General features: G+C 46.9%; 1 protein-coding gene across 1 annotated transcript in view; it reads right to left on the reverse strand.

The window, feature by feature from the left end:
* The window catches only part of Mtor (mechanistic target of rapamycin kinase), a 129,873-nt gene that overhangs the window by 13,440 nt on the left and 90,761 nt on the right, over positions 1–25,672 (reverse strand). Inside the window, exons 35-49 of the mRNA XM_042695777.1 lie at positions 17,241–17,366; positions 17,032–17,163; positions 13,830–13,945; positions 12,991–13,108; positions 10,229–10,477; positions 9,343–9,443; positions 8,661–8,757; positions 7,804–7,902; positions 7,390–7,512; positions 6,996–7,178; positions 6,245–6,379; positions 5,686–5,860; positions 2,397–2,532; positions 1,534–1,681; positions 518–640 (exon numbers count right to left, since the gene is read on the reverse strand). Of these exons, the coding sequence (XP_042551711.1) occupies positions 518–640; positions 1,534–1,681; positions 2,397–2,532; positions 5,686–5,860; positions 6,245–6,379; positions 6,996–7,178; positions 7,390–7,512; positions 7,804–7,902; positions 8,661–8,757; positions 9,343–9,443; positions 10,229–10,477; positions 12,991–13,108; positions 13,830–13,945; positions 17,032–17,163; positions 17,241–17,366 (2,061 nt within the window). The remainder of the gene's footprint in view (positions 1–517; positions 641–1,533; positions 1,682–2,396; positions 2,533–5,685; positions 5,861–6,244; positions 6,380–6,995; positions 7,179–7,389; positions 7,513–7,803; positions 7,903–8,660; positions 8,758–9,342; positions 9,444–10,228; positions 10,478–12,990; positions 13,109–13,829; positions 13,946–17,031; positions 17,164–17,240; positions 17,367–25,672) is intronic.

Raw genomic sequence — 25,672 nt, forward strand, 5'->3', positions numbered from 1 at the left:
ATGTAAACAGGGAGTCTTAACATTAGAGTAAGAAAATCAAGGTAGCTGTGCTGGTGGATCATGCCCATAATCCTAGCTAGCCCAGAGGCTGAGATCCAAGTGGGTGTGCAGTGGTATCTCAATGTGGGAGCCTGGTTTGAAGCTAACCCAGGCAGACAAATCCACAGGAGTCCAATTAATCTCCAACTAACCACTAAAAAGCCAGAGGTAGCAGTGTGGCTCAAGTGGTAGAGCGCTAGCTTTGAGCAAAAAAGCTAAGGTAGAACACAAAGCCTTCAGTTCGAGCCCTAGTATTGACACAAGCAAATAAAAATCACAAACCCTAAAACAGTAACAAAATTAACAAAAAGCAAATAAATAGGAAAGTTATAGCATATATAAAAAATACTAACTTTCCTTAACATATAGAAGTCACATCTTATTGTAAGTAACTAGGGAAAACAACAAACTACTTCATCTAAACCTGCTCAATTGTTGGGCAAGGGGGTGCAGTGCCTGTAGGGCCTTGTGGCTATACCTCGGAGCTGGGGCTTTTCAGCCACAGCAGCTTGGCCAGGTCATCCCCAGCTGTGTTGTTGACAGCATGCTCAAACACCTCCACCTTCTGCATCAGCGTCAAATGGTCATAGTCTGGAGCCATCTGAATCAGGACACAAGCAATCAATAAGAGAACAACTCAGCAAGCAGTGTAAATCCAGGACGAAACAAGCCCGAGGGGCCAGGAAGAACTGGGTCCTAATTTTACCACCACAACCAAAAGGAGAACAAATGGAAAAATAGAATGGCTTCTCTACTCTGACCTGCTGTCCACAGGAAGGCCTGGAGCCTGAAGGAGGAACAGCAGGCCTCACTTCAGCACAAGCCTAACTGGATGAAAGCAGGAGAGGGTGCTAAACGCCTCTTCTCCACATCTACTCACCATGGCTTCTCTACTGCTTTCTATACATTTCGTAAACACATTTATGCATGTGATAAAAATCAAGTTTCTGGGCTTTAGATCTATCAGTTTTTCTCTTGGTCATTTTTTTCTCCCCCATATGGGGATAGAAGGATAGAACTTTGGGCCTGGTGCATGCCAAGTTTGTGCACCAATGGGCTATACCCCTACCCTTCAGTTTCTTTCTCTTTTTTCTTTTTTTTTGCTTGTCCTGGGCCTTGAACTTTGGGCTTAGGTGCTATCCCTGAGTTCCTTTTGCTCAAGGCTAGCACTCTACCACATGAGCCACAGTCCACTTCTGGCTTTTTCTGTGATTAATTGGACATAAGAGTCTCATGAACTTTCCTGCCTGGGCTGGCTTTGAACTGTGATCCTCACATCTCAGCCTTCTGAGTAGGGAGGATTACAGGCATGAGTCATCAGCACCTGACACTCTTCAGTTTCTTAGAGGTCGAATGCTTTAGGACTTACTTCATTAAGTTTTCTTCTAAAATCATTCTTTTGGTAAATAGATTTCTAAGAAGCAGCTCTGTATGGTCCTGCATGTGAGTCTGCTGAGGCTGAAGGTGCGGGGCTGGTCTGGCCTCACCACCTACCCGAAGCATGATGCGATGTTCGATGTTGAGAAGGATCTTCTTCTTCTCCCTGTAGTCCCGGATGAGGGCGTGCAGTGTGTCACAATGTGGGACCCAGCCAATGAGGCCAGAGTTGGTGGACAAAGGGATGACGGCGTATCTCTGGATGCTAGCACCCACAGGAAAGCAGGGTCATTGTACAGTAAACAAAGTGCACCTTTTTTTCTTTTTGTTGATGTACTTGGGTCTTGAGTTTGCTAGACATGGGTTTTACTACTTGAGCCATGCTGCCACAAACTTCCAGCCCAAGATATGCAAACTATCTTTAGTGAGCCCTCTGCCTGGCTGTGTAGTGAGGGACCGTCTGTGAAGAATAGTGGACCGATGATGGGAGCCACAGCAGTCCTCTCCACTCGCCTAATGAAGTCACTTCTGGGGTAAGCATCAAGCCACTACTTTTCTCCCTGGTGCCTGATTCAGACTCATGTAGGAGCTGGGCTGACTATAACAAAATGCCAGCATAACCAACAGTTGTGGAGGATAAATCCAGAATCAAGATGGCTGCCTCCTCACTGTGTCTATGTGGGGGAGAGACTATGCTAAGACTAAAGGACAATAGCTTCCTAGCCACGGCCCTAGGCAGAAGAGGTCAAATCAACTCACTGAGACTACAGAATCTTCAGTCTAATCTCATTCTGAGTTTCACTGAAGGCATTTCCCAGTGAGGGCACCCTAACAATTCTGGAGAATCTTCTTGTGTTTGGCACCTTGGCTATGTATGGCTTCTTGTCAGGTATCTAGCTGCACACTTATTTTACCAAGGCACATGGTAATATGCAGAGAGGTAGGAGGAAACTTTGCCATTTGCATGGTGTTCTGAGCACCTGAGGTTTTTCCGCAGAGACGTTGGGTCATTGGCCAGCAGGGTGTTGACCAGGCCAAAGAGCTGCATCACTCGCTCATCCTGCCGCAGATCTTCGTGGCCTTTCAGGAGGAAGACGAACTCATGCCCATTGCTGCCTGTAAGGACAGGTAGAAGCAGTTAGCCTAGCCTAGAGGTTCTCCCGTCCATACACTGAGACCACCAGCATATACCAAAGATCCTGAAGAGGCAACTTAAAAGATTCTTTGCCAGTCCTGTGAATTAACGAAAAGTCCCCCAACTTTGTGCTCTTTGATATGACTATTCTCTGTGGCAGTCCCTTTGCAGTCACCTTGTTTGCAGGAGGAAAAATAACCAGGACAAACATCTTATATGGAAAGCAAAAATGCCCCTCAAATAAGCAATGTCTTTTTATCATTCTAACGAAAGCAACTCTAAACTCAGGAGACCACTTAGTTCCAGTTAGAAATCAGTAACTTCTCCAGAATTCCTCCAGAGACAAAGGCCAGACTCAGATGGTCAAATAGACCACACCTGTAACTTGAGTGTTGGAACTCTGTAGACCTCTCCCACTCTCTGCCCCCAATTCTCCCTACCTAATCGGAAGCCAATGTCTGTACCCTGAAGACACTGAAGATGTCCCGAAGAGCTGCCTCTCCATGGCTGCCATGGAATGAATCTCCTCTCTCTGCTATGTGGCATATGGGAAATGGTTGGACCTGACCTGGGACTCCTGGACTTTGGGTCTGGCCTAAAAACTCGTTTTCAATCCTACAGGCTACATATACTTTACCAACTTCATCAGGCTTTCCCCACAGGCAGAAACACATACCCCACGATTGAGTTAAGTAGCTCTGTTGTCAAGGTTCCTCTAATAACCAAGAGTGGTTCAAAGTTAAACAATCCCTGTGTGTGGATGGGGAATGATTCTGTATATCTTCCGTTCCCCTGACTTACTAGCCTGAAAGGTCCATAGCACCTGGGGGTTGGGTGGGGTGAGGTCAGTGAGAGAGCCGGCAGGTCAGGGGCCAGGAAGAGGGAGAGGTGAAGGCATCCATGCCCCACATGTGGCTGGCCCACAGTTCTACCATGGCCGTGGCCCTTTATCCGGCTCTAGCTGCAGCTCCGTGGGTGGCCTCTCCCTCAGGGCGATTCTTGCCAGGCTCCTTGCCCTTGCAGGGGGGGGGGGGCGGGGGAAGAGCAGGAGCTTCTCAGGTGGTTGTTTTTGTGCGCGCCCTCCTTGTTCTTGACTTTCCTCACATCTCTGGGAGCAGCATCTTCATTAAACTCTTTTTATTAGAGGCAATGAGGTTTGAACTCAGGGACTCATACTTGTCTGGCAAGTGCTGTACTACATTATACCAGGGTTTGAACTCAGGGCTGCATGGTTGCTTGGTTGGCACTCTAACCATTTGGATCATACCTCTATCTCTGCTTTTTTGCTGGTTATTTTGGAGACTAGCAGAAGTTCCTGCCTGTGCTAAGTGCTCCTACCGTTCCTTGAAGGAAGAAATGGACATGAGTTTTTTTTCCTGAGTTGCTAGGATTACATGTGTGAGCTACCAGTTCCCTATACATTTTAACTTAAACTTTAGTAGGGCACCAGCTATGAGTAAAAAAGCCAGGTGAGCAAGAGGCTCAGAGTTCAAGCCCCAGTATCAGCCAAAAGCAAAACAAAATCCAAACCAACCAACCAACAACAAAACACCAAAAATCAAAACCAACAACAAAACTCCAGAGCTGCTTTAATTTAGAATTTGGTCCATGGTTTGTTATTTTCAGTACTGGTCCTGGGGCTGAACTCAGGGCCTGGGCATTGTCCCTGAGGTTTTTCACTCAAGGCTAGTACTCTACCACTTGAGCCATAGCTCCACTTCTGGTTTTTAAATGGTTAATTGGAGGTAAAAATCTCATGGGGACTTTCCTGCCCAGGTTGGCTTCAACTGCAATCTTCAGATCTTAGTTTTCTGAGCAGCTAGGATTAGAGGTGTGAGCCATTGGTGCCTGGCTTACCCATGTTTGTTTTTTTTGGTTCGGTCATGGGCCTGAACTCTGGGCCTGAGCGCTGTCCCTCAGCTCTTCAGCTCAAGGCTAGCGTTCTACCACTTGAGCCACAGCGCCACTTTTTTTTTTTTTTTTTTTAAATCTGCTTATGTGGTGCTGAGGAATCGAACCCAGGGCCTCATGCATGCAAGGCAAGAGCTCTACCACTGAGCCATCTTCCCAGCCCCATGACCCATGTTTTTATTTGAGTAGACACTGGCCTCTGGAGAGAACATCACCTGTGTACCATGATTAACGGTGTTGGTCAGTAATCACTGCACTTGAGAAACAAGTGATATTAAGCGTGAGATGCAGCTGGGCGCCGGTGGCTCATGCCTGTCATCCTTGCAACTCAGGAGGCTGAAATCAAAGCCAGCCTGGGCAGGAAAGTAGTCTGTGAAACTCTTATCTCCAATTAACCACCAGAAGTGGCACTGTGGCTCAAGTGTTAGAGAACCTGCCTTGAGCTGAAGAGCTGAGGGACAGTGCCCAGGCCCAGAGTTCAAGCCCCACAACTGACAGAAAAAAAGAGTGAGATGCCTCATGGTGTCACTGGAGTAGTCAGGCCTCCCTCAATGGCCAACTAGGTATTGTGCTACCCCTGGGGGGAAATTCCAATTCAGTTCATCTGACACCATCATCTCCTGAAAGGGAGATCTGACAGTAAATAAACAACAGGCTCTGGCCTGTCATCCCAGCCACTCAGGAGACTGAGACCTGAGGATCTTGGTTTGAAGCCAGCCTGGGCAGGAAAGTCTGCGAGACTCCTATCTCCAATTAACTAGTCAGAACAAGCCAGAAGTGCTGTGGCTCAAGTGGTAGCGTGCTAGCCTTCAGCAAAAAAAGCTCAGAGACAGAGTCCAGGCCCTGAGTTCAAGCCCCAGGACTGGCATCAAAACACACACACACACACACACACACACGCACACGCACACGCACACACACAAATTCAGGAGCCCAGAAGCTCCTTCAAAGTAGCTTATCACTTCCCACAGAGACAGACATCCCAGACATCCAATGTCTCTTTGATGGCCCCATTCCCCCCCAACTCTGACTCCATAATCAGTTCTCCACACAAGTGACTACAAGCTTCAACAAGCACCGCTATGAGGGAGGGAGGGAGGGAGGAGTCCTGAGGGGATGAGCCAAGGGGGAGGACTGTCCTCCATTCCCGTCCTAGCCAACACAGGGCAGCTTCAGCCTGCCAAGGATGATGTCAGAGGGGAGGGGTTCACAGCAGTCCTTACCCATGAGGGTCAGCTTGCGTGGCCTCTGCTTCGACGTGATGACTTGTAAAGATGGGGCTATAGACTGGATACGGATAATCGGCTGGTTGGGGTCATATGTTCCTGGCACAGCCAATTCAAGGTCCCGGCACATCAGAAGTTTGGGGGAGACATACTGCAGCTCCAGGGATGTGAGCTGTGAATAATTACCAAAGCTTTACTTTGCAGCCTCCAGGCAGAGATTTTAAATGTAAGTCAAGTATGTATGTGTGTATATATATATATATATACATATATATATTTATCATTTGATGGCAATATTTTTTTAAATTTTTTATTGTGAAAATACTGTACAGAGGTGTTACAATTACATGGGCAAGGTAATGAGTACATTTCTTATCAAGCATTGTTGCCTCCTCCTTTGTTTCCCCTTCCCATCCCTTCCCACCTCACCTCCCCCTCGCCCCCCCACAAGTCAAGTATTTTTGCCATTGGATTTCTATAGGCAATTACTCATCCCAAGTCTTCAGGTGGAGGTGAAAGAGAAGCGAGTTCCCAGGGGTGAAAGGAAGGACTCTACCTGGGGCAGCTGCTTGGAGATCCGTCTGAACACATGGTAATAGAGGTCCCAGGCTTGCGTGAGGTCTTTGACGTTCCCTGACTTCATGTACTTTCGGCACCACTCTTGGGCCTCCATTAAATCTCGACCATACGCCTGAGAGGGAAAGCAAGGGGGCATTTCCAGGTTGGCAAGCTTTTCAGAAGCCCCAAGCAGACTGCAGAACCCCGCCCAGGTCCCCTCCCCACCAAGCCTACAGTGGCTGAAAGGGGCTGGGTGGGAGTTGGTAAGCAAGCGTAGCTAGGCACGTCCCAACGTGGCACTTCTGGGTCATGAGGCTGACTTGTTAGTAAAGGTCCAGTTAGGGAGATGAGAGGACTTCTGGAGGAAACTTGTGATTTTCCAATTAAGTTGTAGGAGGGAACTGAGGGTGTGGCTCAGGGGTGGTGCGGTTGGCTGACATGGGTAAAACCCCGAGTTCTAGCCCCAGCATAACAAAAACAAAAACAAAACAACAAGGGGAGGGTTCCTGTAACTTAACAAGTACATTTCTGGTGTTTTTTATGTTTTGACAATCTGTGTCTAGGCTGGCCTTGAACTCACAATCCTCCTGATTCAACCTCTTGAGTGCTAGGACTGCTCATTTCTGATGTTTTTAGATCCTTTGGCCTTGGTTTGAGCATGTGGTATTAAAGGTGGTAGAAAGGCTATGGAGGGCAGGCACCTGGGAAAAGCTGTGGGTGACGCCCTCCTGTGCTTTCACAGTACATACCTGATTAAAGGATGTTTCCTTCAGAGTCTGGGGGCCCCGTTCCATCATAGCATGCAGGGGTTCCAGCACCTCAAACATGCCTTTCACATTTCTCTCCCCAAAGTAGAGACGAGAGGCCTCTTCCAGGCCTTCGTGCCACATTTCATGCCAGAGGATGGCCACACGGATCAGCTCTTCACTCACCTGCACACGGAGGGGCGAGGGGGGCACAGGGATAAGCCACACGTGGGAAGGCTGACTGGACAGCCACGCGGAACGTGCATCACTCCTGTGAGGAGGAGGCAGGCCCCAGGAGTCCCTGGCTGGTGGCCACATCAGCAGAGGCCACTCTGGCTCTAGGTGGCAAGACCAGTGGAGGCCAGGCCAGTGGAGGCCATGCTGGCTCCAGACTCACCATCATGGCCTGCTGGACCAGAGTGTTGCTGTGCTCACACATGTTCTTCAGAATCTTGTTGGCTGCATTGTGACGGGCTGTCGTGGTAGACTTGGAAGCCACTGTCAGGGGGTAGATGAGGGCCTGAAGCAGACAGAGGGACACGTGCAAGGAACCTGATGTGAACTTTAAGGTAACAAAAAAGTGGTGAAATAATACCATGTAAGTCTACCAGGAAGGAGCCACTCCAACTTGGAGGGGACTCTTTCTTTTCAGGAAGGCCCCTGAGTCACTGAAGGCGAGAACCCCACTAGCTGGATAGACCCTCCAAAGGCAGGAGAGAGAGCACCTGCCTTCCGGAATCTGCATTTGGGTCTCTCGAGCAGCTTTAGCAAAGGCTGGCTGCCCCAGCAGAAGCCAGGGTTTTCCACAAACCTGGGGGTGGTAGCGACCAATGTCAGTGAGAAGCTGGTGGATGAGCCGTCCCACCAGGGGTCTGGGAGTATCAATTCTTGCAATGAGCTGAGGTATAACCTGGCATTCAAAAAAGACACACTATGCGGCAAAGGAAACAACTCTAGTTACTCTTCTGACCAATGATCAGAAGATCTACTCTTGCAACTTGTTTTGTCTGGTCTGTTAGATCCTAAAATGGTTTGTTCTTTCCATTGTCTAGCAAAAACTAAGGAGAACCATGGAGTCTGGGCTTGGGGACTAAGCTTTATTTCCTTAATACTAACACGTACTGCCTTGTTTCTCAACAAGGATCCAAGGAGACTCACAGGAGAGAAGCTGACCCACCCTCACTGAGCTTCTTTTTTGTTTGTTTGTTTGTCAGTTTTAGGGGCCTGGACGCTGTCCCTGAGTGCTTCAGCTCATGGCGAGTACTCTACCACTGGAGCTACAGCACCACTTTTGGTGTTCTGGTGGTTAATTGGAGATAAGTCTCATGGACTTTCCCGCATGGGCTGACTTTGAACTGTGATCCTCAGATCTCAGCCTCCTGAGTAGCTACGATTATAGGCGTGAGTCACTGGTGCCCAGCTCACTGAGTTTCTTTTTTTTTGGGGGGGGGAGGGGGGTCCAGTCGTGGGGCCTGAACTCTGGGCCTGGGCGCTGTCCCTCAGCTCTTTACCTCAAGGCCAGCGCTCTACCAGTTGAGCCACAGTGCCACTTCCGGCTTTTTTCTTTTTGCTTATGTGGTGCTGAGGAATTGAACCCAGGGCCTCATGCATGCAAGGCAAGCGCTCTACCACTGAGCCACCTTCCCAGCCCTCACTGAGTTTCTTTACCTGCAACCAAGTATCAATCTGGATGGCTTTCACCCCTTCCACTAGAGCTTCATTGACATCTGGCCAGTGACCATAATCAAACCACAAGGTGAGGACTCTGGAAAAGACAAGTGAGAGAGTCACCAGCTGCTGTGGCTCTCAGCTTTCGTCTGTTTTCTTTCAGGATCTGTGACGACTGGCAGAGCTCTTGGCTGACTTGTGACTACCATCCCAGATCATGTTGGGGGTGACTGTGGCATGAATTCAGACATGGAGCGGATGAGCCCAGCAGAGTAACACAAGAGAACTGCAGTGTGCATGCGGGGAAGGAAATGCCCACTGGAAAGGGCAACGGGAGCTCAGCCTGGATGGAGGAGGAAAGGGACAATGGGGGGATGGAAGCATAGCTGGCTGCAGGTGCCGGATGGAGGAAGAAGCTGTCGCCTCAGGCCTGTGGACTGATTGGTTTGGACCATTTGTGCAGACCCCTAAATGCAGCAGGTACATGTGAGGTACTGTGGCTTCACTTCACTTCACCCCCTTATTCTCTGCAGTTTTCTCCCTCATAGGTGGGGCCTGGTCAGCTCTCATTCCTCAAGGTGCAGGTAGAGAAAGGCCCATGAGCCCATGCTGCAGACTGTGGAGGAACTTGTGTCTTGCCATTAACATGGCCTCCCAGAACTCCACCCCACATTCCCTGTACCTGAGCGTATCCTGGAGGTTGTTGCCTCGGGACAAGGAGATAGAGCGGAAGAAGCCCTGGACGGCAGGAACGGTGTACATCAACAAGGTTTTGGACAGGTCCTGGTGGAAGACACATGTCAGTGACACTCTTGCCTCAGCTTTCTCATCTATAACATGGGCACAGTCTCAGCCGTGGCCTTGGCTTTCTCATCTATAACATGGGCACAGTCTCAGCCGTGGCCTTGGCTTTCTCATCTATAACATGGGCACAGTCTCAGCCGTGGCCTTGGCTTTCTCATCTATAACATGGGCACAGTCTCAGCCGTGGCCTTGGCTTTCTCATCTATAACATGGGCACAACCTCACGGTCACAGCCCTGGCTCCAGCTTTCTCATCTATGCCATGGGTGTAATCTCATGGTAACAGTCCTGGCCTCAGAGGGTAGTTACGGGTATTAAGCCAGTTAAGCACAAAAAAACTTTATTAGAACCTGGCACAGAGCAAGTAGTCAATAAATGGCATTTCCCCCCTTAACTACTGCTAACAGTGGCTTACTGGAGAGTGCCACAAAAAGGTGAATGCCTCAGAGTAGCTGAGGCTCTGTGCACGCTGCTCTCTGAGCCTGCGGCTGCCCTGGTACTTTCTGGACTGTTCCTCCAGTCCCTGCCCTCAGCGTGAAGCTGCAGCTGTGGTGGCCACCCACACAGTACGGCGGAGAGTATGAGCTCATCATGTGGGAAGGACCACGGGGAGCCGTTCCCAGCCCAGGTGCATGAACGCATGCACACACAGCCAAGGCGGACAGGCCGCGTGTCCTGTGCCACAGAGAAAACCCCAGGCTCCACTACCTCACACCCATCCACCACTTTCCAGGGCTGTGCCCACCAGGACCCAGGAGGCCCTACCTCAGTGACCTTCTTCTGCAGCGGGGAGGGCGTGGGGCTGTTCTCCGCGCTCTCTGCCTCGCTCTCGCTGTTGCTGCCCTCTGTGCTGGCGGCGGCAGCAGCGGTGGCAGCTGTGGTGGCGGCAGTGGTGGCATTGGTGATGTTCGCCCCACTGGCATGACGCAGCTTCTTCTTCTCATCGCGGGCTTGGTTCTGATGCTTGTAGTGTAGCACAGCTTCGAAGTTCATCACTGCCCATGCATGCCAGGCCTGGTGGGGCAAGAATCAAGGGCAGATAAGGGGCTGTGAATGACAGCAGAGCATGGAGGGGCACGAGGCTGGTGCTGTAGCAGGGCTGAGGCTGGTGCTGTAGCAGGGCTGTGATGGCCTCCGCGTGCACTCTGAGGATGGGGCCTCGGGGTGAGGAGAGTAAAGACCCTACTGCTACAGACACAGGAAGGAGGTGGCGTACTGAATCTAGTGTGCCTTACTCATCTTGCCTGCACTTACGACATGAAGCACCCTAGGGTCAGTGGGTCACAGAAAGAGGGGCAGAGTGCAGGCCTTGTTTCAAGGGACCTTCGAACCTCACAAACTGGAAGACTTAGGGACTCTGTAAGGCAGTTGTGACCAGGCTGAAAGAGGTAGACAATGAGAGTGACGGGGTTGTGAATCTGAGGAGCTTCAAGAGGCGGACTTGAGATAGGCAGCTGTAGTTGGATATGGAGGGATAAGGGTGAGGACAACAGGGAGGACTTCCTGCAAGGGGAAGAAAAGGACACTTGGAGGCCAGCACAGAGCATCCACAGGAGACAGATCTGCCTGCAGCTAGGGGTTCTCACAGGAGAGGAATGAGGAAGGCTGGCAATGTGCTGGGCAGACAGTGGAGGAGTGGGCATGAGGGCCACACTTCATCTATGGGAAAATAGCTGGTTGGAAAGGGTTCTATACAAGACCTCCATTCAGTTTCCCCATGCCTTTATTTAGGTAACAATACCTCTTACATGCCCACTCAGCACCAGGCACAAGTCTGGGTCAAGGTGAATAAGACCAACTGTGCTGGCATTTTATGCAGTGCCATGAGGGGAATAGTAGAAGGCACGCAAAACCAAGGAGATACACACAGCAGAAAATGCTTTTAAAAATTAATACTGAGGGGCTGGGAAGGTGGCTCAGTGGTAGAGTGCTTGCCTTGCATGCATGAGGCCCTGGGCTCAATTCCTCAGCACCACATAAGCAGAAAGAGCCAGAAGTGGCGCTGTGGCTCAAGTGGTAGAGCACTAGCCTTGAGCTGAAGAGCTGAGGGACAGTGCCCAGACCCAGAGTTTAAACCCCACAACTGACCAAAAAAAAAAAAAAAATTAATTCTGAGCGCTGGGTGCCAGTGGCTCATGCCTGTAATACTAGCCACTCAGGAGGCTAAGATCTGAGGACTATGGTTAGAAGCCAGCCTAGGCAGGAAAGATCATAACACTCACATCTCCAATAAACTACTTAGCTTTAAGCACAAAGCAGCTCAGGGACAGTGCCCAGGCCCTGAGTTCAAGTCCTAGGATTGGCAAAACCAACAAGCTTCCTCCCCCACAAAATAAAAAACAACCTTGAGTGAAAGTTTTTCTTGTAATTTACTTTTCTAAAAGCTGAGTGAAGAAAGTAACTTTAGATTACGGTATGGTTCTGATTAGGAAGGTCCCTGCTAACCATGAGATTGGGTTCTGCAGATTTGGACACACAGCTGTCTCAGAAAGGGCAATTAGTGCTCCTATGATAAAATGGGCACTTTTTCCTTCCTTTACTGAGGTTTGAACCCAGGGTCTTGTAGCGTGTGAGCTACATCCTCAGCATCAACAGGCATTTTTGAGATCAGCATGAAGCATGCTTAGAGGATAAGATTTTATTGTAAATGCTTCTGTGGTTTTCAAATGCAAGTAAGATCCCAGAGGGATTAATTAAAGTATTAGTGAGTTAAGGAGGTTGCGGAAAGAAACTGATGACATCTGCTATACCAAATGGCTATCACCAAGGCCCTGAGAAAAAAGAATGAAAAAGCAGAATGTGTGCTTTCTCCAAAGATGTGTATTTCCAAGAGTCAGGCCTGCAGCAGCCAGCTACATCTTTTGTACATTTTATTTGTCTTTTTGAAAGGCTTCCAGTAATATAACAGAATGTTACCAAGCTCTTTCCAATAAAAACAAAACAAAACAAAACAAAAAGTTCAGTTCTTAGCTGAGGAGAAGACAGGGAAGAATCTGGGAAGGAATAGATGACCCAAGGGAAATAAAGTTGCAGAGATCAATTGTGTGTCCAGATGCTTCTGAGCACTTCCAGTGCCACACACAGAATGAGGATGGAATAATAAGTACCTTGGCTCCCTTCTTCCTTCCCTCTCTAGTGCTAAGGATGGGGCTTAAACACGTGAGGCAAGTGCCCTGCCACTAGTGCTACATCCCAGCCATAAAAAATCTCTTTTTAGTCCCCTCAGCCTTGGGGTTTGATTTCAGGACATTATGCTTACTAGGTGTTCTACCACTTTAGTCATACCTCTAGCCCTACAAATATTTTCTCAAATGAAAGAATTGATCAATCTCTCTGCTTCTCTTTAACTTCTAAGAGACTTCCTGAGTCTCTGACACATAGGCTCCAGGTATTTCAGGAGCAAAGTCATCGCTCAGACTAGCTCCTGGAAGAGCTGGAGAACTCAGGCAGGGCTGGCTGAGCCACTGGGTCCGGGGCTCTCTGCGTGGAGAAGGGGGAGGTCTGGAGCCCAGCCCTGCCCTTCTTACCTTGTACCAGCTGCGGTCGTGCTCGGTGGCAGCGCTGTAGTACTGCAGCACTTTGGGGATGGTGCTCTCATTGATGCCCTGGAGGTTCAGCTGCCACTCCCCAAGTTTCAGGAAACACCTGAAAACATAGAACCAAGCCCCCATGTCATCTCTCCTCCAAGGAGACCAAGAGACTTCAGGGTACCTAAAGCCCTTCTGGTATCTGGGACCAGTAGAATGTTCAGCTATGTGAACTGAAGGGTCTGGGGTCTTAGGTAGGCTTTAATGGAGATTTCATCTTCGTAGCCTTCGTCTTCCAATGCCAGCATAAGACAGGCCCCTGGTACAGGTGAGTCTGCATAGCCCTATCTACCCCAAACTGAAATTTTGTGCAGACTGTTATCAAGTTACTTGTTATATGGACTGCCATATATCTTCTTCCTTCTTCTGCTTCTACTGGCCGGTGGCAATATTGACTGTTGAACTCCAGATACAGTCCTCCATGCATGGCAGGCTCTGCCCATAATGCCTCACACACCTTAGACACCCCAGATAGGAACTCTTAGACGCCCGCAGTGAGAAAACTGAGATTGCCTACCTCATGTAAAGTCAAACTTATCTAAACATTAAATTAGCAGCAGCTCTGCTATTTGGAAATGAGAAGTCTAATCCTAACCCCAGACTCTAGTATGAAGCTAGCACATGGGTGTTCTTGGTGCTGACCCCTAGGAATGTGTAAGTGGGAGGAGTCTGTGGAGCAGTTCCATTTGATAAAAGATTGAAGGCCTCAAGAGCAAGCCACTCAAGGAGCCAGACTGGCCCCTTGCTGCAGAAGCCGCTGAGGAGGCTGGGGTGCTCACCGGGCCATGAGCTTGTGCAGCTCCTGCTTGTGCTGCTGGTCCTCGGTGGCGATGGCGTGCTGGGCCTGCTGCTGCATGGTCTGCACAAAGTGCTGCATGTGCTGGAAGGCATCGATCTGCGGCAGGACAAAGGCAGGAAGGGTCATGTGATCTGATCAGTCAGGTGCACAGGTCAACAACACACCCTAGTACAAGGTGAGGACCTCATGGGACAGAGGACCAGGGCTTGCTGCTGGGGTGGGGGGGGGGGGGGTGGCGACGTGAGAGGGCTGTGCCAGGGCATTCGTAGTTTATTCAAGTCAAATCTTAGCTCTCCTTTGCCAACTGTAATTAGCAGTTTAAGAGTCTGGGAAAAGTGCCATGCCTGGCTATCCCAAATGAAAGTCCTATGAAGCAATCTGAAACAAGTGCTTACTTCACTATAGTATAATGGGGCCCCAGGGGAAATTAGGCTCCTGGGGAATTGTTTCAGGCTGAGAAAGCATTAGCATCTGTTTATAAACTATGGCCTTTGGCTGCTCCAGCATAGCAAAAACTGCAGAACTAAAAATCAGGAAGAACTCTCAGAACCTACTTAAGAACCAAGAAGGCCCTTGTGTTTAAGCACAAGATGGACAAGATACTAGCGAGGAAGACATCTAGGTGAACAAGGTGGCTTGGGAACAAAAATCCTTTTTTAGGGGAGAGGCCGGTAGGGGGCAGGTACTGGGGCTTGAACTCAGGGTCAGAATGCTATCTTTCAGGATTTCCCCTCAAGGCTGGAACTCTACCACTTGAGCTACAGCTCCACTTCTGGCTTTTATTGATTAAAGTGTCTCATGGACTTTCCTGACTAGGTTGGCTTAGAAAGGTGATCCTTAGATCACAGCCTCCTGAGTAGCTAAGATTACAGGCCAGAGCACCTGGCAGAACAAAAATCTGTAGAGCATCTTTCACCCAACTCAAGCAGAAGGCACTGAGTTAAGAGCAGGCAGCTGCCCTGGGGAAGAGCTGTAGAATCTAGACCTAGAGGCCTGCTGCATCTAATGCACACAGCATTTTAATAAATAGGGTCCAACACTATTTTCTAAAGGACACCCAAGATGGGGATTGAAGGCACAAAATTCTAAAGCTTGAGGGGAAAACGCCAACCTCTGTATTCACTAACTTAGGGAAGGGAAACAGCATGTGAAAGAAGCTATGTGCTCTTTGCTGTAGGAGGGAAAGAAAAAAATACCACCATGCAAAATTTGCTTATTTAGTTATACAACTTCCCATGTAGGTGAGACCAAGGAATGTGAGCCACATCTGACTTATTGCTTGAGATGGGTTCTCGCTAACTTCTTGCCTCAGAGGCTCAAAGGACAATCCTCCTGATCTCTATTTTACAAGTAGCTAGGGTGAAAGGCATGAGCTACCCTACCTTGCCTAAGAAGTTTTTTGGTTTTTTTTTTTTTACATGTCATGAGGTGAAGGTGGCCTGGAAGGGAAATGAAAATCTCTGGCTTGGAGGCCAGGACCAAATCCACAAATTTTAATGTAAGGAATTAATTGGTGTCAAGAGCCAAAAGAACGTGATAGTTTGAGCTACTAAGCAACATTTTGTGGCGAATTCATGCTTTGGTCGTGTTGGGAGAAGACACTCTTTGGTCAAGATCACGCTGCCTTCAGGAAGATAGGCAAAGACTTGAGGCCATGTGTAGAAAGGAGGCAGAGGGAGTCAACCCAGTGCCTTCTGTCTCACCGCCTAGATGTCAAACTTTAAGTTAGAAATGCTATGGTTTGGGAGGGTCAGAAACTAAAAAATAAAAATATATGGGGCTGGGAAGGTGGCCCAGTGGTAGCGTGCTTGCCTTGCATGTATGAGGCCCTGGGTTTGATTCCTCAGCACTACATGAATGGAAAAAGCCGGAAGTGGTGCTGTGGCTCAAGTGGTAGAGTGTTAGCCTTGAGTTGAAGAGCTGAGGAGTAGCACCCAGGCCCAGAGTTCAAGATTCATACAAAAACAAACAAACAAAAAAACAATAAAAATAAAAATATATGCACAGGTGGCTCATGCCTATAATCCTAGCTACTTAGGAGGCTGAGATCTGAGGATTGGGATTCAAAGGCAGCCCAGGCAAGACAGTCTGTGAGACTCTTATCTCTAACCACCAAAAAGCCAGGAATGGAGCTGTAGCTCAAAATGGTAGAGAGCTAGCCTTGAGCAGAAAAGTTCAGGGACAGAGCCTAGGTCCTAAGTTCAAGCCCCAGTATCAAACAAAAACAAAAACCACAGGACTAAACAAAAACACAAACACAAACAAAAACTCAAAACCACAAAATCATCCAATTGCATGCCTGGAGAAGAAAATGGGTCATTAGTAATGACCAGGTGACCTGGCACTAAAGGCCAGGTGCCAGGGTGCAGGGCTGCTGATCTTATTTGGGTAGCATTCAAAGTCACATGGAGTCAGCCATCTATAAAAGAAGTTAGGTCCTAAATCAGTCCAAGGACCTTTTAGTCTCCTTTGCAGATACAACTACGATGCTATCAGCTCTTTCTACAGCATGGGCCCACGCTGAGGTTTCATTCCTTTCTCATTAGGGGCACTAGTGGGGGACAAGGACAAGAGAAGGCTGAAGCTCCCTTTCTCTTTTGGTAAAGACATGGTGAGGAGGAGCCAAAACAGGTGGGATTTGCCTCTAGGGCTTACTTTTTTGTAATCACCTCCATCATCCAGGGAGATTGTTTAAAAAAGAAAAACAAAAACAAACACCAAGAGCCACATCTGTTTCCCAGTGGCTGGTCTGTAAATAAAAAGGAATTTTACATTGGCTTTGAGATAATTTTCCCTCTTCCTTTCAGCATTGTACCCCAAAGGTTGTTGCTTTGGAATCCAAATTGATGACAGGAAAGGAGCCGAGAAGTCTGAGAAAATCAAATTGGTCTTACAAAAGACCAACTTAGTCTGTATTTTTTTCATGAAGAGCCTGCCTTCTTTTAAAAATTATGTCTTTTATTTTTATGTCCTAGCCCTTTCTGGAAACGATGACTGCCCTCATTGCTTTGGCCAATGACACTTGCGCAGATCCTTGCCTATGATCCCCTCTGTGGAACCAGGAAGAAACCCTGATCCTGCGGAGAGGTGGTGAGGATTCTGGCTCCTCTCTGGCAATGTGAGGCAGATCAGGCGGGCATTCTGGAGAGGGTGTTCTCTGACGGGTTGATTTGGGTACCTACCTTCCGAGCACTCTTCCACATATTTTTCATGTAGGCATAGGTCACCTGGGGGTGAACTGTGGGCAGAGGATGGTCAAGCTGCCGAGATGGATCGACTCCCAGAAGCAATACTAAAGTTTTATGAGCAAGAGCCTTCAAAGCAAGAAAGGACAAGTTATAAACAGACCTGGGCCAAGAGCAGCACCCTGCTAGGTGGTGGGGTTACTCACCAGCCTGCCACTTTTGCCACACAGGCTTGCATATTTGAGCCAGGTTCTCATGTCCTCATGAGGGTTGACCACAAGGGACCGAACCATGAGGATTTTCTGCCAGTCCTCCACAATACGTTGGCAGCCCTGGAACATTCAGGGAACATTCAGAAAGGAGGGTTAGGCCTGTCTTTCTACCTTACCCTTCTACAACCACCAAGGAAATCTACTTGGAACCAAAAAGGGAATTCACTGATACAATGTGAACTTTCTCAAGTTAGAGATACTGTGAATGAAATGAAATACATTGTAGGGATTTCACAACAGTTTGAAAGGCAGTTGGAAATGGGGCAAAGAACTTGAAGCCTGGCTCTGCCACTGTGTCCCTTTGGGCATTACTTACCCTCTTTGGTGAATGATCTGTAGTCAAACTAGTAACAACTTCACAGGGTTATGGTGAGGATTAAATGAATTAAATTAATTCAAGCTATTATTATTATTACTATTACTATTATTGCCAGTCCTGGGCTTGAACTCAGGGCTTGGGCACTGTCCTTGAGCTCTTTTTTTTTTTTTTCCTTTTGTGGTTAACTGAAGATAAGTCTCATGTACCTTCCAGCTCAGGCTAGTTCTAAACTGAAAACCTCAGATCTCAGCCTCCTGAGTAGCTAGGATTATAGGTATGAGCCTATAATCAAGTACTTTTGTGCTAATAATACATTTTTAACTATTTTGCTTTTAGTCTGGTTGAAGATGACTATCACTGACAAAGAAATTAAACTTAAAATCTACCATTCAAAATCTAAATATGAATTAAATGTATAAGAAGTTGAAACAGGCTGCTGGAGATCACACCTTATAATCCTAGCTACTCAGGAGGCTAAGATCTGAGGTACGTGGTTCAAAGCCAGACTAAGCATGAAAGTCTCTGAGATTCTTTTTTTTTTTTCAGTTAGTCATAGAGCTTGAACTTGGGCCTAAATACTGTCCCTGAGCCCTTTTGTTCAAGACTAGTGCTCTACCACTTTGAGCCACAGCACCACTTCTAGTTTTCTGGTGGTTAATTAGAGATGTAAGAGTCTCACGATCTTTCCTGCCTGGACCGGCTTTGAACTGGGAGCCTCAGATTTCAGCCTTTTGAGTAGTTAGAAGTATAGGCGTGAACCACCAGCACCCAGCTTCTGTGAGACTTTTATCTCCAGTTAACCCCCCCAAAAGCTGGAAGTGGAGCTATGGCTCAAGTGGTAAAGCATTAGCCTTGAGCAAAAAAGCTCAAGGATAGTGCCAGGCCCCAAGTTTAAGCCCCAGTATTGGCACAAAAATGAAAAAAGAGAAATCCTTACATATGGAAAGAGAAAGGCCTCAATGGAAAAACACAGAAAATTAATCAATATCAAAGGACTAAGCTAATTTTATACCAAATGCTTGTTAGAAGTAAGCTTCTTTTTTTTCCTTTTCTGTGAAGTCGGATTAGGGATGGGAGATGGGTTCCTAAGATCTGCTGCTTCAGAGCCAAATGCCAGGAACCCATGGAGCTGTCCTCAATAGAAACAGCCAGTCTAGCAGCAGAGTTCCCTGGGTTTCCCACGTGACAGGGGCAACCTGAACCTGACTGAGAGCCTGAGGCACCCAGTGCAGCCAAGGCTGGCCTCTTAATTTGCTCCGTGGCAGATACTGGCTGGAGATTTTAATCTTAATGACTTGACCACAAGATGGCGGCTTTCCAGCCCAGGCAGTCCATTCTGACAGCCAGCCAGCCACCAGAGCCAAGTTTCCACCACAGAGCAATGCTTTAATTTTAGCCTTGGATAAAAGCTTTTCATTCCATAAAGTATGACAACAATGATTTGAAAAGTTAGAAAATCAGAAAAAAAAAGCACATGGAGTGGTAGTTTTGATTATGTCTCATCAGTGGCAGCTTTCTCCCCGATGTAGAAAGAATTTTGTGGGCCAAAAAGCATGTTGCTCCCTGCATGACTTTCCCGGAGGAAGTCATGAAGGCTTAAGGCAATCATGGTGTTCGGGGCAAAGTCAGAACTCATTCATCTATCCTCCTCCAACTCTATATTTATAAATCCCATTTGAAAAAAAAAAGTCTGGAGACTGTGCTCAAGATGGCGACGGGGCAGTAGGGAAACGCCACAGCTCTCTCCAACCAAAAAGAGAGTTCGAGTTCCAACCTTTAATCTCCCCAAGAGACCGACAACAACAAAAAGACGAACACTCAGAGAAAAACCAGAGGTGGAAAATAACAAAAAAAGAAAGAGAGGAAAAGAAGAATTTCAGAACAGAGAAGAGCGAAGACCCCTCCCCCAACCTTTACTGGCCGCGCGGCAGTGCGCCAAGCCGCCGGCCAGCCGGCCCGGCAGGGGCTGCCGGAGCCACAGAGACACAGGGGGCTGCTTGCAGATCACCAGGTACCGGATTGCAGAACAGCGGATCGCCAGGAACAGAGAAACCTACCAGCCGGGAGTCTCCAGGAGGATCCCACCCCACCCATCACTCTCCACCGGAGCGGAGAGGCTCCATCCCGCCAAAGCCGCCCGGCACCAGCAGCGCCACAAAGGGACCTGTCCACAGAACACCCGCCCAATCGCGATCGCAACGACCCGGCGGGGGGCCGCCCAACCCAGCCCGCAACCACCCCAACTGAACTCGGACTGCAACAACAACTGACGGACTGCAACAACAACTGACGACCTACAGGGTGAGTACCCATCAGGGGACAGGGAATCCATCAAGGGAGACCAGAGCTGGAGGGAATCCCCAGACCCTGACCTAGACTCCCTACCCCAACACCCGGACCACAGGACCCACTAAAACTGGGAACTGTTCGAGAGCCCCACCAGCCGGTGGAGCACACTCTGCTGGCCAGGCCAGAGCAAGAGCGCCCCGGGAAGGGAGCTTAAATGCTCAAGCCAGGAACAGTGCCCCTGGGTCAAGACTACCAACAGTAGAAGAAATTTGAACTGTGTCCTCCAGGCTGCATAACCAAGGTGGTATACACATTAGCACAGGCCTAACGAGCGCGCTCCAGGCTGGGGCCGGAACCAGGCCAGGGGACCGGCGCCTGAACAAAGCAAAAAGGGTCAGAAGTGGGGCTGTGGCTCAAATGGTAGGGTGCCAGCCCTGAGCTGAAGAGCTGAGGGACAGCACCCAAACCTAGAGTTCAAGCCCACAACCAGCCCAAAACAAACAAACAAAAACACATCAGGAGCCCATAGCAGACTCCAGTATTTGGGAGAGTGCATCCAGAGCATCTGATCTTCCCAAGAGCACCCGCAGGAGCAAACACAAGCAGTCTAGGCTGCTCAACCCTTCCAAAGGCGGGAATTGCTACAGCAGAGAGCTGAGAATCCTAAGTGAATAGCAGCTGGAAATAGGCTCCCAACAGAATCCAGATCAGGCACAGACTCTCTCTACCAATAGAGAATCAGCAACCAAGCAAAGACAGACACACCAAAACAAGATTGAAGAGCAGTCTCCTGAACCCCCATGCGAAAATCACAGAGAAAAATCACAAGGTTTACCACTACCCAGGACAGCAAGCTCACCTCAAAAGCCAGCAGCCACGCAGGGGAGAGCCCCAGTGGGAGCAAAGCAGGAATGGAAGACAAAAACTACATCCAAGGGTTGCTGGAGGCAATGACTCAAGAAATAAAGCGAGAAATGGATCAGAAATTGAAAGAGCACAAGGATGAACTATCAAAAGATATACAGGATATCAAACAAAAATTGGATGCAAAAATAGAAGCTGCACAAACCTCAGTAAGAAGTGAGATAAACGCCAAATTAGAGGTAATGCATACTGATATCACCTCATTGAGAGGTGAGATCAGTACTCTGAGAACCAACATTGAATCCATAAAGGGATCCATTTCCACCATGCAAACCACAATAGAAGCCACGGTCAACAGAGTGAATGAAATGGAAGGTAGAGTGTCAGATACAGAAGACAGAATACACCAACTGGACCAAAAAGTGACAGATATGGAAAAATCACTCAAATTAAACCAAAGGGAAATTCAAGAGCAAGCAGATAATGCTAAAAAATTTAACCTTCGCATAATCGGAGTGGACGAAGGTGAGGAATTCCAGAGCAAGGGAATGCAACACCTATTTAACAAGATAGTCAATGAAAATTTTCCCCACCTCAAAAACGACCATCTTAACTACATCACAAAAGCTTATCGAACACCCAACAAGCAAGATCCCAGGAGAAACACTTCTAGGCACATAATAGTAACAATGATGGATCTGAATAATAAGGAAACAATCCTGCATGCAGCAAAAATGAAGAAGGAGCTATACTACAACGGGAAAAAAATTAGAATCACTGCAGATCTCTCCACACAAACAATGAATGCAAGAAAAGCCTGGGAAAGCACCATACGAGCCCTGAGAGCCAATAACTGCCAACCCAGACTGATATACCCGGCAAAGCTAGCATTCACATTTGATGGAGAACTGAAAACTTTTAATAGCAAAGAAAAACTAAATGAATACATAAACATTAAGCCAGCATTACAAAGAATTCTAAGAGGGGGGACACAACCTGAAGAAAGCAACCAGGAACTGGGACCTGCCCCAAACAGGCATTACTCAAAGTCTAACTGAGCAAGCACAGGAGGAAAGGAAAGAAGAAAAACTTAGGAAAACGGAATGGCAGGGACAACAATGCATCTCTCTATACTTTCTCTTAATATAAATGGGCTGAATTCGCCAATTAAAAGAAAACGTACTGAGGACTGGATCAGAAAACAAGACCCATCCATCTGTTGCCTTCAGGAGACCCACCTCTCAGCCAAACATACAAACAAACTCAGAGTGAAGGGGTGGAAAAGGATCTACCAATCAAATTCCCCCAATAAGAAAGCAGGTGTAGCTATCCTGATATCTGACAAAATAAACTTTTCATTAAAATCAGTACAGAAAGACAAGGACGGACACTACATATTAATAAAGGGAACAATCCAAGAGGAGGATATAACCATCATCAACTTATATGCCCCAAATATCGGTGCACCCAGATATGTTAAACAAATGCTCTCAAACTTACAGAATAAAATAGATCCCAATACGATAATACTAGGAGACTTTAACACGCCACTCTCACCAAAGGACAGGTCTACCAACCAGAGGATTGGCAAAGAAGCTACCGAATTAAGTGAGGCCATACTTCAAGCGGAATTAACTGACATCTACCGAGTATTTCACCCTAAAACAACACAGTACACATTCTTCTCAGCAGCTCATGGAACTTTCTCCAAAATAGACCATATCATAGTTCATTCAAGGAACTTAAGCAAATACAAAGGGATCGACATAATCCCCTGTATCCTATCTGACCACAGTGGAATCAAGCTAGCTCTCAATAACAAAGCATACCGCAGAAATTTCTCTAATACATGGAAATTGAACAGCACACTCCTTAACAAGGCCTGGGTAACAGAAGAGATCAGAGAAGAAATAAAGCATTTCCTAGAACTCAATGAAAATGAAAACACCTCACAAAGAAACTTGTGGGACACAGCAAAAGCAGTCCTGAGGGGCAAATTTATTGCCCTCAGTGCCCACATCAAGAGAATGGAGACAGACCAAGTAAATAATCTCATGTTGCAACTAAAACAGCTAGAAAAACAAGAAAAAATGGGACCTAAAGCTACTAGACGAAGCCAGATAACCAAATTGAGAGCAGAGATTAACCAATTAGAAAATCAGAAAACCATAACCAAAATAAACCAAACAAAAAGCTGGTTCTTTGAAAAAATAAACAAAATTGATGGCCCGTTGGCAAGATTAATTAAAAAAAGAAGAGAGGAAACCCATATTAATAGGATTAGGGATGCCACAGGAAACATCACAACACGTACCCAAGATATCCAAACAATTCTAACAGACTACTTTCAAAAGCTATACTCTCTAAAGGAAGAAAATCTGGCGGAAATGGATGCATTTTTAGAGAAATACAAGTTACCCAAACTGAGCAAAGAAGAAGTTAACCAATTAAATAAGCCAATATCCTATAATGAGATACAGGAAGCTATCAAAAGTCTTCCAACAAAAAAAAGCCCAGGACCAGATGGATTCACAGCAGAATTCTATAAGACCTTTAAAGAAGAACTAATACCCATACTCCTCAAGCTCTTCAGAGAAACAGAGAAGGAGGGAGCTATCCCAAACTCATTCTACGAAGCCAATATCACACTCATCCCCAAACCAGGCAAAGACCCAACCAAAAAGGAGAATTACAGCCAATCTCCTTGATGAACACAGATGCAAAGATCCTTAACAAGATTCTAGCTAACAGAATCCAGAAACACATAAAAAAAATAATACACCATGATCAGGTAGGCTTCATCCCAGAGACACAGGGATGGTTTAACATACGTAAGTCAATAAATGTAATCCAGCATATCAACAGAGCCAAGGTCAAGAATCACATGATTATCGCCACAGATGCAGAAAAGGCCTTTGATAAAATTCAACATTCATTCATGCTAAAAGCTCTGGAGAAAATAGGAATAGAAGGAACATTTCTAAAAACAATAAAAGCCATTTATGACAGACCAATAGCCAATATTATACTTAATGGGGAAAAGCTACAACCAATCCTCCTAAAAACAGGAACAAGGCAAGGATGTCCACTGTCTCCACTCCTCTTCAACATAGTCCTAGAACCCTTAGCCAGGGCAATAAGGCAAGAAAAAGACATTAAAGGGATCCGCATAGGGAAAGAAGAAGTGAAACTATCCCTTTTTGCAGACGACATGATACTATACCTCCACGATCCCAAAAACTCCATCCCCAAACTTTTAGAAATCATAAGTCACTTCGGCAAAATAGCAGGATACAAAATAAACCCACAAAAATCAGTTGCCTTCCTATACACTGATAACGCACAGGAAGAGAGGGAAATAAAGGGAGCAACCCCATTCACAATAACCTCCCAAAAAATAAAATATTTAGGAATTAACCTAACCAAAGATGTAAAAGAACTATTTAATGAGAACTATAAAAAGTTAAAGAAAGAAATTGCAGAAGACACTAGGAAATGGAAAGACCTCCCATGCTCTTGGATAGGCCGACTTAATATAGTAAAGATGGTGATACTTCCAAAATTAATATACAAATTCAATGCAATTCCTATTAAAATCCCAATGACGTACATCACTGAAATACAGAAAACAGTCCAAAAATTTATATGGAACAACAAAAGACCTAGAATAGCCAAAACAATTCTAGGGGATAAAGACAATATGGGAGGGCTATCCATGCCGAACTTCAAACTCTACTACAGAGCTATAATCACAAAGACAGCATGGTACTGGCACAAAAACAGACCCGAAGACCAATGGAACAGAATAGAAGATCCAGATATAAATCCACAGGCCTACAGCCAGCTGATATTCGACAAAGGAGCCAAAGACATACAATGGAAGAAACACAGCCTCTTCAACTGCTGGTGCTGGGAAAACTGGGCAGCCACATGCAGAAAACTAAAAGTGGACCCCAGCCTATCACTATGCACCAACATCAACTCAAAATGGATTAAAGACCTTAACATTAAACCTGAATCTCTGAAACTACTGCAGGACAGAGTAGGAGGGACACTTGAACTAATAGGCACAGGAAGGAACTTCCTGAACAGAGTCCCAGGGTCACAACAAGTTGGAGAGAGACTCGACAAATGGGACTACCTTAAAATAAAAAGCTTCTGCACAGCTAAATCTATCGCAACTAAGCTAGAAAGACAACCAACTAATTGGGAAAAAATATTTACCAGCAATATATCAGACAAGGGGTTAACATCCTGTATATACAGGGAACTCAAGAAACTAATCCCTCCCAAACCTAACAAACCAATTACTAAATGGGCAAGGGAACTAAAGAGGGACTTCTCAAATGAAGAAATAAAAATGGCAAAGAAACACATGAGGAAATGTTCATCATCCCTGGTGGTGAAGGAAATGCAAATAAAGACAACCCTGAGATACCACCTTACCCCAGTCAGAATGTCCCACATCCACAAATCAGCCAACGACAAATGCTGGAGGGGATGTGGAGAAAGAGGAACCCTATTACACTGCTGGTGGGAATGTACACTTATACAACCACTTTGGAAAGCAGTCTGGAGGGTCCTTAGAAAGCTAAAGATTGACCTCCCTTACGACCCAGTCATACCACTTCTAGGCATCTACCCTGAACAACAGGAACCAATATACAAGGACACGTGCACCTCCATGTTTATTGCAGCACTGTTCGCAATAGCTAGGATATGGAAACAACCTAGGTGCCCCACCACAGATGAATGGATCCAAAAATTGTGGTATCTATACACAATGGAATATTATGCAGCCATTAGAAATGACAAAATAATGGCATTTGCAGGGAAATGGATGGAGCTAGAAGGAATCATGTTGAGCGAGGTAAGCCAAGAACGAAGAGACAAA

Source organism: Dipodomys spectabilis, unplaced genomic scaffold (genome assembly GCF_019054845.1).
Source record: "Dipodomys spectabilis isolate Male_0828 unplaced genomic scaffold, ASM1905484v1 ptg000188l, whole genome shotgun sequence".
In the NCBI taxonomy this organism is placed as follows: Eukaryota; Metazoa; Chordata; class Mammalia; order Rodentia; family Heteromyidae; genus Dipodomys; species Dipodomys spectabilis.